Below are 14,897 nucleotides of genomic sequence, written 5' to 3'. Positions count from 1 at the left end.
GTTGAAGGAATCGTGACTGCTTTCTAAAGTTACATCGAACTTTGACATGCATATGTCTAACATAGCGAGTACTTGTTGCTATTTTCTTGCAGAAAATATTCATTCATTGTAACACACAAGCTCCGTTTTGGTCTACAACAAAGGTCCATCCCCTATCTGGAACCTAAAAGTTGTCTGATGTTGTTTGAGACATAACTCGACGATTCTACGTTGACATGCATTGACTTACTCTCAAACCGTGGCTTTTTTTTGTTACTTCTTCAATGCAATATTGGGTTGAGTTTGAGTTCTCGTTACTTTGGTTTCTTGCAAGTGAATGGTTTATCATTGCCGCAGTTTCGGTCATTCCATTGTCCTTTGTACCTCCTTGAAGTAAAAGGCCAGTAATCAGTTCCCTCCTGTAGACAACATTATGACCAATGAAAGAATAATCAAAAGGAAATTGTCAGTACTGAAATTAAGCAACAGACGTAACTTTATAATATATACATCATCGGTGTCTGTTCTATATGATCCATGACATTATGTGTCGTTTTCATATGGTTCTGTCTTAAAGTTGTCATTTCTTTCTTAGAAGTAGTCAACACTCGAAAAACCACCTGTATGATTATGCAGGTTAGTGTAGGTAAAGTGGAGCTGTGCAGGTAAGTCTGGTGCCTTCCTGTTCCTATCCTCTCATGGGCTATGTGCTGGGTTTATATATACATGTAGGTGAATGTGGATTTGCTGCATTGCCTGTTAACCGCCCATAAGGCCATGTTGATTTGATTATATAGATGACATCCGCGCGCGCATGAATTTTCGTCCGTTTCCAAAAAGACGTGTTCAATTTGACCACACTCTAAATCATACAAAGTAGCCGCAAAATGAGGAAATGTATGCCGTAAATTGAAATATTGGAAAATGATATGTCGCAAAATGCCAAAATCCATTCCAAATGACAAAAAATAATGTGAAGGAATGAAAATGAAGAGTCTAATATGCAAATAAAATATTACTCTGTGTTTAGTCATTTGTTCAACCTTCATGATCACCTAGATTTCATAATGAAGACAAAGTTTTTGCCAAACTTTTGCAATGCTCGCTTCAGCTTTGGGGTTCCCAGAGGATGTCATACATATAATCAAATCAACATAGCCTAAAGTATAAAAGAAATAATGGCAATGGCTTCTGGACAGCTTTAGTATAACTATAATCCATAATTCCTGAATTCTGAGTGTTTCAGGCAAATTGTCTGAACCACATACAGTGCGTGCATGCGGAAAAAGCATTTCGGGACCTGGTAAGTTACTTTTTGTAGCCTTAGACAAGTTCAGGAGTACTGGTTGAAACAGCACACTTTCCTTCTTGAGGGCTCCAAAGATAAACAAAAGAGCAGGAACACGTACGTTTTTGTAGATAACGACGCATTTTTCTCCCCCCATAAGCCAGTGATTGTCAGGCTGACCCTTAGCCCAGTTCCTGTAAGGAAATGCTGACCCGTCCGTCCACTTCTTGTGTTGTAGTCCTATCCAGACCATATCATCAGATGCACCTGCAAATAAAATGAGGCGTCTTTTAAGCCAAAGATAGCTCATTTTGTTTGTTTGCATACAAACAAAACATTTTATCAAAACGTAACAAACTCCTTTTGTACTCATTACCTCCGGGGAAGGAGATGTTTCCTTCCGCAGAAGGTTCTGTTTCTGTTCGTGTTTGTGTGTTGGCAGCTGTAACGGTGGGTTGGACGGATTTCTTGCGTTCTCGGTATATGATTAGCTCTTGGGATTCAGATTACATTTCTTGTAGCGTCACACTGAACATTGCTATTAGTGTGACATCAGCAGTCGTTGTGATAGTTTCATACTTCCTGGAGGTTTTGATCTCTGATTTATTGTTGTTGTAAAAGTACCTCTCTTAAAGACAAAACTTGCTAGGGATATGAACCCAGAATATGACTTGTTCATTTTTCGTCAATGACTGCAAGGCCGCTATTGCATCCAGAATCGTACCTAATATGGATGAATGAATGAATGAATTTTTTTTCTGTAAAACATTGCAGCCGTCTGGCTGAAATACGTTTTGCTTACATAAATTAAATACATTCTGGATGAAACAGCTACGATGAATTACAGTACCATTACACCATCCTTCCAAGTTCGGACCCAAACATTCAAATCTTCACCCAAAATAATACTTTCGTCTCGGAAGTGATGAAGTTAGATTGGATGTCCATCCTGTGGAAATGTAGCCAAAGAGTTGCACAATACTCACGAGATATGATACTTGCAATGAAGCTGTTCTCCTGGCCGTCCCTGATAGAAGCGAGATTCGCACCCATTCCTTTGCACCTTTGGTTCGCTGTACTGAAGCTGACTTCCTCGTTCACCAGCTTGTAGCAGTGGTTGTTGTGTTCACTCCACCCATGCTGACAGCGCCGGGCTACAACAGAAGAGGCGATGGTTAATGTATGTCTCAAAGTTTACGGTTTGCCGGAGACTCTCTTAGAAACAGCAAGGAAATCGTCTCCACTGTTGTACTATGGTCCCCAGAACATGGGAGAAGGACGCCTGGAGGACCGCCCCTAACCTACTCAGATGTGTTGCAAATAAAGGGACACCGGTCTTCAGCTGTCATGGCATGGGGAAGGCTATGCAGGACAGGAGCTACTGGGCAGCCATGGACTGATGAGAAGAAAAGGACTGGCACCTGACATAAGTCAAGTAAGTCATATCAAAGTTGTCTAGATGGGAGTTCTGTTGAAGATGGATTCTTTGAAGTCAAATACCCCTCCACACTAGAAGCGAAATGAGCCGGAACAGCGTTCGAAACATTTTGATCAGATAGGAGTAGATCTGAATATTCGGAGTACACCCGGAATTTTCAGAATGCGCTTCGAATAGCCGGGAATTTACTATAAATAGACTAAAGAAATTCATTTAGACAGCATTCCTGTTAAAGAATAAAGAGGCTATAAAGGGTAAAAAAAGAGTCTCTTTCGATGTGGATGTGTCCAAGGTTTATCCGAAAAAAAACGAGATCGACTTGGATAGATCATCTATGGTTTAGACGTTAATGCTTGTAAATTTGTGACAAGCAACTATAACCCATGGGCCAAACACGACTGCAAAACATCCTTTTTCTGTACTAGCCTATAAACAAATATGTTTAGATGATCACATATATCACATGGGATTTATACATTTCTCCTGCCTCCTACTTATAACTAATGCGCTAGTGTATGTGGCTTCAAGCACATATAAAAGTATCAGAAAATTCTACCTACCATCAGTACCTTCTGTGGTCTGGAAACAAACAACTCACTCTACTGGCCCATGGAAGACGTACTGATATTGTGCTTGATTACAAAAATTGGATTTATATTCAATTACAAGAAACAAATATCATTTTTAAGAAGAATGAGCTACACGCTTTGCTATTATATAACTCACCTTGCTGACAGTTCTGTCCAGTCCATCCAGGTGAGCAGGTACATTTGTATCCGCCCTCTTGGTTTTGACAGCGGCCATGGTTGCATGCCGACAGGATTTTCACGCACTCGTTGATGTCTGTGTTATACAAAAATGCAATGCATTAATACATCAAAGAAAAGAAAAAGGAAAAAGGAAGGAAGGATAAAGAATGATAGGAAAATTCATGTACATAAAAATTGAATGATATCTACAGAAAAATCACTCACCTTCCTGACAGTTGTGTCCAGTCCATCCGGGTGAGCAGGTACACATGTATCCGAGATTTCGGTTTACACAGCGACCATGTTGACATGGGTTTCTTGCACACTTATCTATCTCTGATTGTTTGATAATGGAAAAAATTATATCACTAAACGAAGTTTATTGGTTACTTAAAGCATGATTTTAAACAAAAGGTTCATGATTTGGAAGCAAAAAAATAAAATAAGACATTTTAAAAACTTCAACAAGGGACTCACGCTGAAGACAGTTCTGTCCAGTCCAACCAGGTGAGCAGATACATTTGTATCCGCCATGCTTGTTCACACAGGTTCCATGTAGGCATCGATGTGCAGGCCTCATGGTACACTCATTGATGTCTGTGTGAAAATAAAGAAAACAGATATCATAACAAAAAGAAAAGTACTAAACTTTGTAACATCACCATCCTTCTGTCACAAAAATATAATGATCGATCGGATGGTCTAACAAAAGCGCTTGCATAACATATATCCACAAACTTAACTTTTTCCAAGTTTCATGTCAAACGATGATTTGGAAATAAGATCAGAGAGAGAAAATTCCCCCAAGCCAGTATTTTAGTAAATGTGTAATGTAACTTAGCTGTACGTATTTTAAATCCTATGTCATTTATGTACTTGTGTCCTCTTCTGAAAGACTAGCTATCACTGAGTCATAGGTAGAGAGATAATCATAAATGAGGGGTGATTGAACATTGGGCAAAGCAAGAAAAGAACTCACCTTGCTGGCAGTTCTGTCCAGTCCATCCATGTGAGCAGCTGCATTTGTATCCGCCATCTTTGTTCACACAGGTTCCATGTAGGCATCGATGTGCAGGCCTCATGGTACACTCATTGATGTCTGTGCAAAAATAAAGAAAACAGATATCATAACAAGAAGAAAAGTACTAAACTTTGTAACATCACCATCCTCCTGTAGATTACAAAAATGTTATGATCGGATGGTCTAACAAAAGCGCTTGCATAACATCTAGACATAAACTTAACGTTTTCTAAGTTTCATGTCAAACAAATGATTTGGAAAGAAGATCAGAGAGAGAAAATTCCCGCAAGACGTGATTGAACATTGGGCAAAGCAAGAAAAGACCTCACCTTGCTGGCAGTTCTGTCCAGTCCATCCATGTGAGCAGCTGCATTTGTATCCGCCATCTTTGTTCACACAGGTTCCATGTAGGCATGGTTTGCTGACACACTCATTTATGTCTGTGTAATGAAAACCACAAACTCTTAGTGCAACAATGGAAATTTGATTTTAAACTATACTAAATTCAATCCACGTTTTGAATCAATTGCTCAACAATTAATTTAACAGGGGAATGCTAGACAAGCACTGAGAACCCTCTTCTCTTTGGAAGTTCAGTATAGATACAAAGAAAGAAAAGATGGAAAACTTTTCTTTTGACTACGAGGGAAGACAGCAAAAGATCAGCTCACCTTGCTGACAGTTCTTTCCAGTCCATCCAGGTGAGCAGCTGCATTTGTATCCGCCATCTTTGTTCACACAGGTTCCATGTAGGCATGGTTTCCTGACACACTCATTTATGTCTGTGTAATGAAAACCACAAACTCTTAGTGCAACAATGGAAGTTTAATTTTAAACTATACTAAATTCAATCCACATTTTGAATCAATTGCTCAACAATCAATTTAACAGGGGAATGCTAGACAAGCACTGAGTACCCTCTTCTCTTTGGAAGTTCAGTAAAGATACAAAGAAAGAAAAGAATATATGGAAAACTTTTCTTTTTGACTACGAGGGAAGACAGCAAAAGATCAGCTCACCTTGGTGACAGTTCTGTCCAGTCCATCCAGGTGAGCAGATACACATGTATCCGCCATCTTTGTTCACACAGTGTCCATGTTGACAGGGATTTTCGGTACACTCATCTATGTCTGTGTGATAAAGAAAAGAAAATGTACCTATTATAAATCGATTAATGTTTAACCGGTGAACAACACCTATATGTTGGGAAGAAAGACCTTACATTTGTAATAAAAAAAGGTTGAAAAATAACAAAGAATTAAAAATCACTACATAGACATCAAACGAATCTTACCTCGCTGACAGTTCTGTCCAGTCCATCCAGGTGAGCAGGTACATTTGTATCCGCCATATTTGTTCACACAACGTCCATGTTGACAGGGATTTTTGGTACACTCATCTATGTCTGTGTGATAAAAAAAGAAAATGTACCTATTATAAAGCGATTAATGTTCCTGGCACACTCATTTATGTCTGTGAAAATGGAAAATAAATTGTCAATAAATGAAGTTTATCGAATTATGAATTTTGCAACTAGAAGTGTTATGAATGTGTCATTTCTTTGAATTTAAGCTTAGTGATTAAAACGTTAATCACCTTGCTGACAGTTCTGTCCAGTCCATCCAGATGAGCAGGTACATTTGTATCCGCCATCTTTGTTCACACATGTTCCGTGTAGACATGGTTTGCTGGCACACTCGTTTATATCTGTAGGATTTGAAACATTTATGAAGACGCACACTGTGACCAAATTTGGTAAGACATAAACTCAGCCATGCATGTTTAACGCTAGCTTCAATTCATCCTCTGCAAACCGATATGGAAATCTCTCAGGAAATAAATGGCAGGTTTTGAAGAAAACACAAATGGCTTTGTCATTATATAAGACACTGGGGAAATACGTTTATAAACTGGCAATAAGATACCTTGCTGACAGTTCTGTCCAGTCCATCCAGGAGAGCAGGTACATTTGTATCCGCAATCTTTGTTCACACAGGTTCCATGTAGGCATGGCCGTGGTTTGCTGGCACACTCATCTATGTCTGTGTGATATCAGAAAAAGAATAGTAGCTAAAGCCCCTTGATAACTCCCCCCGATCACCAATCAACCAAGTTTGGCAGGCGTTTGGAAGCGGACTGACCAGATTTATGTAACACCTACCCTTTTAAATGAATAATTCGAATTTGAGTTGAATTTGAGTCGAATTTGAATATGAAACACCTGCCATAGCCTAACCTCCCAACCAGATGCGAATGTATGAAATATTTTGAAACATACGGCTTGCGCAGCCGAACTGTAGCCTACCTCACCTAACACCAGCCAACCACAGCCGACCTTGCTTCCGATCTACTCCTAGCCACCGTTTAAGGGAGTTCGGCAATGTTTGGGAGGCCATAGTTGGCCATGTGTGACAGGAGCTTAATGCAGGTAATTATGAACTCAAACATCAACAGTTTCATTACTAGCAGCAGCGGCAAACTAATTTCTAGTGCCTGCCTTAACTGAAGTGACCACGAAACAATGTACGTACCCTGCTGACAGTTGAGTCCAGTCCATCCAGGGGCACAGGTGAGTTTGGGGTCACCCTCTGTATGAGAGCAGCGCCCGTGCTGGCATGGTTCACTGGTGGATTCAGTCAGGTCTGTGCGAAAGTCAAGGACTTTTTAAAAACACTCATCACTGAACATCTGAATTGATAAATCACTCATCACACTGAACATCTGAATTGATCAATCCTATCATAAAAGGTGACACAGAATTACCACGTATGTTAAAAATAAGTATTCTAGCATCATCTGCAGTCCTGACAACGGACCAATAATGCCGAAGTGTGGACGACTGTGTGCCTCAAGGTTAGGACTCAGAAGCCACATCGGGTCAACCCCAAAGCCCCGTGAACGAGGACGCTAACGCCTCGACTACGAAGGACTACAAAGATGAAGAATTACGGATAAAAAAGATCTGCTTTTTATTAGGACTAGAATGTTCGTTCACACGTATGGGTCACGCGCTGACAGGGCTCCTGATCATTTCTTTGTGTTGAGAGGAAGGACCAAAAAATTGTTTGGATCTCACAGATTCTGCAGACTATGATTCAGTTTATGAATTAAGAGCTTCATGTGTGTCATCATTGTAGTCACTGTTTGTCTGACAATAGGAAAATACAATATAGCGGCTTTCTGTCACGAAGCTCGTCTTATTTTTCAGGGCCATATTTTTGTCCTTCTACATTTTGTATGTCTATTCAGGAGGATTATGCAAGTGAAAATTGCATACATTCATTTCATTACTGCTGGTTAGATCAGAAGATTTTGGTCCCGCCATATTAAATCACACACGTCAACTCACTGGTCACACCGTCGTGACAACAGTCGTGTTTGGCGCAGAATCAGGGGGTCCTGAATTAAAACTCTTGGCGGGCCCCGGTGTTGTGTCCTTGGAAAATTCGTGATGAATTTACAAGGATTTACAGAAAGATAGATCGGGGATTATTGTATCCAGAAGTGTGACAATTTACGTCTATGCCTGAATGGGTTGTGGCTTGGTTCTGGATGGTCTCAGCGTATCTAAGAACAAAGATTTGGCCCAGGCACGGATCTGGATGCGCGTGGACTTTCCAGAACCGCGCCTGACCATAGTTCTGGATAAAGCACGGCTTTGGATACAACAGGCCCCTCCCGAATAGCCTTCGTACCCCTAGGCCTTCTTCTTGTGATGGGTCAGCTAACCCTCACTCTCATTGAGTCGAGCCTGTCTCACTTATTCGTGATGTTTCTGACTTGGGAGGAAATGATGTTTCAATACTTCAACTCGTATTAAACATCAAAGTGTCCTTTTATGAACACGAGTAAGAAGACAAAAACAATGCGTACCTGCGACCGACAGGTAGACGACGGTTGTGGGCAAAGTCTCGAAGTCGAAACTGGCGTTTGCCCAGTTTGTTGTTTCCTGTAGCTCCGATGGGAGTGACGTGAAGGTTCCGATAGTCGAACCATTCCCCATGTAGGATGCCATCGAGACCCCCTGATCCTTTCAAGTAGCATTATTAATGACAAATTTCACATCATGGCTATGAGATCAAAATTGTTTGTTCCAATACACCTTGCCTATTTTCAATTGATTTATGTTGATGATTTTTATTTGATTGTGATCTAGCTTAAATCTATCTTCAGAGAGAGATTACAATAGTCTAGTGTATACATTACAAAAGGTTTGAATATAAAATAAAACCGAGTTTTGATAATTTCAGTGATAGAGATTTAACAGAGAAAGCAGTCTTCTAAAACATCATGTTACTGTCCCCCATGCAGACCTAGTTTTGAAATTTGATTACTTGTGCCGCAGCGCAGATAAAGCTCATTTTTGACCAAAAATAAGGGGAGAAGCGAAATGCTTAATCTAGAAATCAATAATCAAATATTGTGTATCGCATTTCAAAGTTGATATGCATTACTAGCTCTAGATTCACTAAGATATCGCTTTGTCGTGAAGGTTTTATCATTTCTGTTATCATTTTATTTCTGTTTTTTGTTCCAGTCTTGAACCAGCTGCATTTTGATTGCTAGTGCTTCTGTACCAATTCATTTTTAAATAGTAAACATTTATCATGGTGCCATTTCAATTTTACACTGAAAACAAATAGATGAACTGAGAAAAAAGGCTCACCGCCATTCCAGGAAGGAACTGATAGAGGAGGATCGTCGCTGTTACAGCTGACGTCACAAGCAGGAGTCCGCAGACAAGGCAACCCCAAAACACGCCGCTGAGCTTAACACTGTTCCACATCTCCACAACACTCTCTGAAATATCATACCACAGAATAGCTGAAAGGCCCATGATATCCTCAACAAGGAATCATCAAACCACGTTGTCGACATGTCATATTTGCTACTGTGTACAGGATGTTGCTGGTACCACTTCCACCAGCGGCGGACTGAACAGGCTTGGCCATGTGCTGAAAATAACTAAAAAGATTCCTCCTCTAATCGGATATCTATGTCCATTTGGGTAGCCAGGCAGTGTTGAGGACAAGCGCCAACGGTGTTTAAGATGCTGACGATGGGTGGCAGTACAAGAGCAACTAGACCATGCATTGCGAACAGATACATTGATACAGAAAATAGTATCTAGTACAATGGGTACCAACAGCAGCAGCAGAAGAAAGGCCGGGTGACCAAGCTGACGCCCGATCAACCGCACAATATCGCCCAGTACCTTTTGAAAATTTCATCCTCCACTAGACCTTGCTAAAGGGGGTTAGAATGATAGAATTTGGCAAAACTGGGGCTGACTGACCAGGGGAGTGGGTGCAGCGATGAGTGGTCATACATGCGCGGACAAATGACTTCGACAAGAGGGGTCGTGTGGCGTAGAGGCAGAGCGCTCGACTCGAAACCAAGAGGTCCCGGGTTCGAGTCCTGACATGCCACCGATGTTGTGCCCTTGGAAAAGGCACTTTACACGACTTTTCTCACTTCGCTCAGGTGAAAATAAGTATTGTATTGTTCCCTGTGTTGGTGGCGGCATGAATATAAGTTGAAAAACCTTGAGTGTGCCGTCACCACGTCTTGTGATTACATGTTGGAATATATATATATAATGACCTCTACGGTGGTAAACTCTCCTGGCCAACTATGCTCCCTATTTGGCTAGGTTTTAGTATATAATTTCAAACTCGCTTTATTAGTCTGATGGAGACTACTAAGCTTAAATTGACGTACCTCTAGCCTTGTAAGCACAGCTAACTTCCTCGGGATCGTTGTATCCGTAAACATCCTCAGCCTTGTCGTACATGTAAACATCCTCCGGTTTGTTGTATCCGTAAACGTCTTCAGGCTTGTCGTAGGTATGCTCGGAGTCGGAGCACATCACCACATGGTCAACCGTACGGTACAGATGAGTGCAGTCCTCGCCGCTCTTCTGTTTTGGGGTCGAGGTGGGTTTGAGATCGGAGTACTTTGGGGCCCTCGTGGAGTTGAGGCCTGTCTGTTCTGCCGAGGCTTTAAAAGGGATGTGGTGGCTGTAAGAGGCATCTTCATGGCCACTGCCTGTATCCTCTATGGATTCTTTACTAGGGATGTGGTGGGAGTAAGTGGCATCATCATGGCTGCAGACTGTATCTTCTCTGGAGGCTGTAGCATGGGCTTGGTCACGGGCGGATGTACCGGCGGTCTCTTCTGTGGTGATTGTTGGATCGAGGACACCGCCTGTCGCTTCTGTAAATGTTGGGTTGCCGTGGTTACCAGGAGCGGTGGGATGGGTACCGCCCTTGTCGTCTGTGGGGTGAGAGTCGTAGCCAGAATTACCGGTGACTTCTGTGGTGCCGGCGGGATGAGTTTGGTTCCCAGAAGCGGCCCCATCGGGGGTACCGCCGCCTGCCTCTTCCGTAGAGGCGGGAGAAACATTCCCTCCGGACGGGTTCTCCGACGGAGCTGCGTAGATCACCGCCATCTTTGTTTTTCTAGGAACGAAACGAAACGTGATTGTTAGAAATCATAAAAAAGATTCATACCATCGTAGTAAGGGGACTGGGATGTATTGGATGGTAGTCTCCACTAGACCTCGAAAAGGCCGTTTAAACCGCGAGAAATGGCCAAAAGTAGGTAAATACTAGAGAATTGCCCTACCCTATCTCTTCATCGGCCAAATATTCATTCTACTTTGCGATTTTCACTGTTGTACTTTAAGCAATATGATATGAGAGGTATGGTAGAGAATGATCGCATCGCCAAGTACCTTAGGTTTGCCCCATGTCGGCAGCTGACAAGCTAGCTAACCGCTCTCCTGATCCTTAGAAGACTGTAGCACGATGGTGGCGAGTACGTGTTACATACACGCCGCTACCGCAATGTGCTAATACAGATTACGCAAAACTATCGTGCTTTATAAAAAAAACCCGAACCAGACCAATTCAGAGATGCAAGCTTTGAACAAATCCACCCCCACATAAGGTGCCTATCAGTACAGTACACTGATGTTATGCCAGCCCTCCAAAGACCAATCTAGAAAGCCATCAAAAAACAAAATGTATAAATCATATTCAAAGCATAAGGTTCAAACAGAACCGGTATGTTGCGTAGTGCAATTTCGCTGGATATACGTGTAGATGGTATTTTCAGCTTGCATGGCATGTTTTTTGTTTGTTTGTTTGTGAGTGTGTGTGTGTGTGTCACTGTGTGTGTGTGTATGTGTGTGTGTATGTGTGTGTGTGTGTGTGTTTGTGTGTGTGTGTAGCTTATTAAGTTATTGCTGGCCAAAGCATGTGGAAACACAAACAGTTAGGCAGACACACCAGAAAAACAACAACCCCGTCAAACTACATTTCACCACGTTCCGCATTACTACGGACAATGGCTAGGAGGCGTCACGCCATGAAAACACATCCAAATATACAGATCTCAGATCCTTTCAGTCTCTATTCTTTGTGGTGGCAAACATAGCTCGGTTTTGATTTGATACTTTGATTATGAGCATCGTCCAAGATTGTCCTATTTAACTTTAAATGCTGTAATGTCAGCAAGTACAGTTTAGAACTCTTAATATGATATATTGAAATTTTACTTCATGTCTAGTAGTCCACTAGTCAGCCATTGCTCTGTCGTCACTTGCTAGACCAGATTCGTAATGATGATATAACGGTAGGCGTTCCCTGCCAATATCTAAACCCTGCGACAGTCAGGCACATATCTAGACTGCCACTGTTTTGGGTACGATACCCCCCCCCCCCCTTTCGGCGTAGCAGAGTCGAACAACCTGTCATACCTAACTGTGTACAAATATAAATAAATATATCAAAGAATGTTTAGACCTTAGAACAAGCACTAGTAGTATAAGCTGATTCATCTGTTATCTTTGTTAATTTTGTTGTACGTATCTAGATCTGTCCGTATGTCTAACGTGTAGTTACAGACCTTACGAAAGCCGCCGTGCTTTTGTTGTGTCAATTAAGCTCTATATCTAGTGCGTCTAACCTTTGTATCTGTATATTTTCAATGAAGTGGGTTTCCTGATTATTAAGGGTCAGGCATTACGGAAGTGATACTTTGTTATACCTAAAAGAGACAAGTTGACGGCCCCTACCCTTTTTGACAACTTTTCTAAGCTCTAGTGTCAAGAACCAGTCGTGTATACGTAAGACCACGTGTAGGTAAACTGTCTACCTAGACTTGTTTAAACATGACAGCGTGATCCGACGGTTTTCATCATGGTAATTTAATCTGTATTTACAACATGCACTTTCATCTTTGGTTGAATCTAATTGGATTTTTCACTTAATTGATTGTTCTTGCATGTGTTTTGAAACATCTCGCAACATCTGCGTAGACAATTTTGATTTGGTTACAATTTTCACAGGTTTTCGTGATTGTGAGCTGATGTAGTGACGATTTATACTCATCGTACATTTGTTTTGGCAAAATGTTGCTTTTCTAAACCGTGCTATCTTCTACATCACCATTTCATGCATATGACATATATGGAAACCTCTTTAGCAATTCAATGGAATATAACCAACATATGAAAAACTCAAATCAGTTCATAGTGAAAATACATGTACAGTTACCGTACTACTTCTCTTCATATAGCAGCAATAAAGCAAAAATACATCCAGAGCCCATTGAAACAGCATTTTCCTCTTGATGTTTTCCTGATAATTAATACCAGATTCAACATGCATAAAAAGGCTGGAAAACAAAATTCCCTTGTAAACGAATATGATGTAGTGCATTGTTGCAGTTTCAATCATGTTTTCTTGATTATTCCTGCTTGTAAGAATATATAGTAAATTCACATTTAAACATGATGGTCTTGTTGCCATTTCATAAAACCTTCCCTGGCTATTGGGCTATAATATAAGGGGATAAATAATACATTAAAGTAAAAAAACAGAGTATTTTTTTCTTTCCTACTGCAATAATAAAGCAAAATTAAGCATCAAAGCATAGGAGCAACTTTGTCCGTTTGATATTGTCTTGACAAAGAATTCCAAATATATACATGTACATAATCTCTTGTACATGAGCTTTCAAACATATTTCTTGATTTGGCTTGTGAGGTTATGTAGTAAATATGTGCTGTATTAAATATAGTAAATCTACAGTAGTAAATATGCTGATGCCTCGTTTTCAAATGTTTTCCACTTCACTATTTCATAAGGCATTCACAACACTCCCTTGGCTATAATATACGGGAGTGTTACGACATAGGGCAGTCAACATATGACAGTAACAATATTTTGCTACAGTCACAATAAGGAAAACTACACATCAAATCATTTAAATAACGTTGTCCTCTTGATTTTTTCGTAATTAAATACATGTATATACACAAGAAACGCAGAAATACTGGTAAATCATCTCTTGTAGACGAGTTTGCTTTCATTACATTTTTTTCGCCTTTTTTTGTTTGTTTTTCTATTTTTTTCATTCTCACTGGTGAGTTAATGTAGTAAATACGTATGCTCAGCTAAGATCGTTTTTAACACTTTTTACAAACTTGCCATTTAACACCATCTTTTTTTAAGTACTAATAAACCAAAGCTGACTTTCTACAACATGACATCATACATGTTTAGAGCCACCACAGCCTCTGTGTCGCTGAGCTACTCAAATGGTATCACCTTCAAATTTATGTATTGAAATAAAGTTAGAACTGAAATCTGCTGTCTCTACGATAATCGTTCTCACCACCAACAGCACAATGTCATTCTTTGCCTTGATCAAATTCACTGTTCTTTTCCTGGCGCAGACATCGCAACGTTACATTGAAAAATAGATATAAGATCTCTATATACACACATCTAGTCACAAATATAAGATTTCTCTAGTGTTGAGTTCTTCAGAATAGGGGTCTTGGTCATTTCATGCTGTTCTGCATACGCAACTTGTCGTCCTGTACCGGCCCCAATTCGCTACTAATAAATCAACAATTGTACTACTAATCTTTTCCCTGCAGTACCACCCTACAAAGTCTAACAGAAATGGTTGACGGAATGTCACTGCTTCCTAAATCTACATCGAACTTTGAAATGCATGCTGCTAATATAGCCAGTACTTCCTGTACTTGGCCTGGTGTTATTTCTTGCAGAAAATATTCATCCATTGTAACAAACAAGCTCCATTTGGTCTACAGGACTGTTACAATAAAATTCTGTCCCCTATCTGGGACATAAAAGTTGTCTGATATTGTTTAAGACATAACTCGGTCATTTTACGTTGACATACAGTATTGTATGTAACTCTGCAACTGTGGCTTTCTTTGTCACTTCTTCAAGGCAATGTTGAGTGAGTTTGAATTTCGTTACTTAGGTTCTTGCAGATAAATGGTTTATTTTCCCTGCAATTTTTGTCAGCCCATTGTCCTTTGTACCTCTTTGGAGTGAACTATCCAGAAATCATGTCCGTCTGAAGAAACGTGATGACCAA

General features: G+C 40.5%; 1 protein-coding gene across 1 annotated transcript in view; it reads right to left on the bottom strand.

The window, feature by feature from the left end:
* Nucleotides 1-387: 387 nt before the first annotated feature.
* Nucleotides 388-14,897, bottom strand: part of LOC109482220 (fibropellin-1-like) — a 38,342-nt gene continuing 23,832 nt past the window's right edge. The window contains exons 17-26 of the mRNA XM_019784916.1: nt 6,072-6,182; nt 5,770-5,880; nt 5,495-5,605; nt 5,147-5,257; nt 4,805-4,915; nt 4,434-4,553; nt 3,408-3,548; nt 2,266-2,421; nt 1,448-1,534; nt 388-398 (exon numbers count right to left, since the gene is read on the bottom strand). Of these exons, the coding sequence (XP_019640475.1) occupies nt 388-398; nt 1,448-1,534; nt 2,266-2,421; nt 3,408-3,548; nt 4,434-4,553; nt 4,805-4,915; nt 5,147-5,257; nt 5,495-5,605; nt 5,770-5,880; nt 6,072-6,182 (1,070 nt within the window). The remainder of the gene's footprint in view (nt 399-1,447; nt 1,535-2,265; nt 2,422-3,407; nt 3,549-4,433; nt 4,554-4,804; nt 4,916-5,146; nt 5,258-5,494; nt 5,606-5,769; nt 5,881-6,071; nt 6,183-14,897) is intronic.

This window comes from Branchiostoma belcheri, unplaced genomic scaffold, assembly GCF_001625305.1.
Source record: "Branchiostoma belcheri isolate BF01 breed outbred unplaced genomic scaffold, Haploidv18h27 scaffold11, whole genome shotgun sequence".
Taxonomy (NCBI): domain Eukaryota; kingdom Metazoa; phylum Chordata; class Leptocardii; order Amphioxiformes; family Branchiostomatidae; genus Branchiostoma; species Branchiostoma belcheri.
This window is presented reverse-complemented; position numbering and strand designations above follow the sequence as displayed.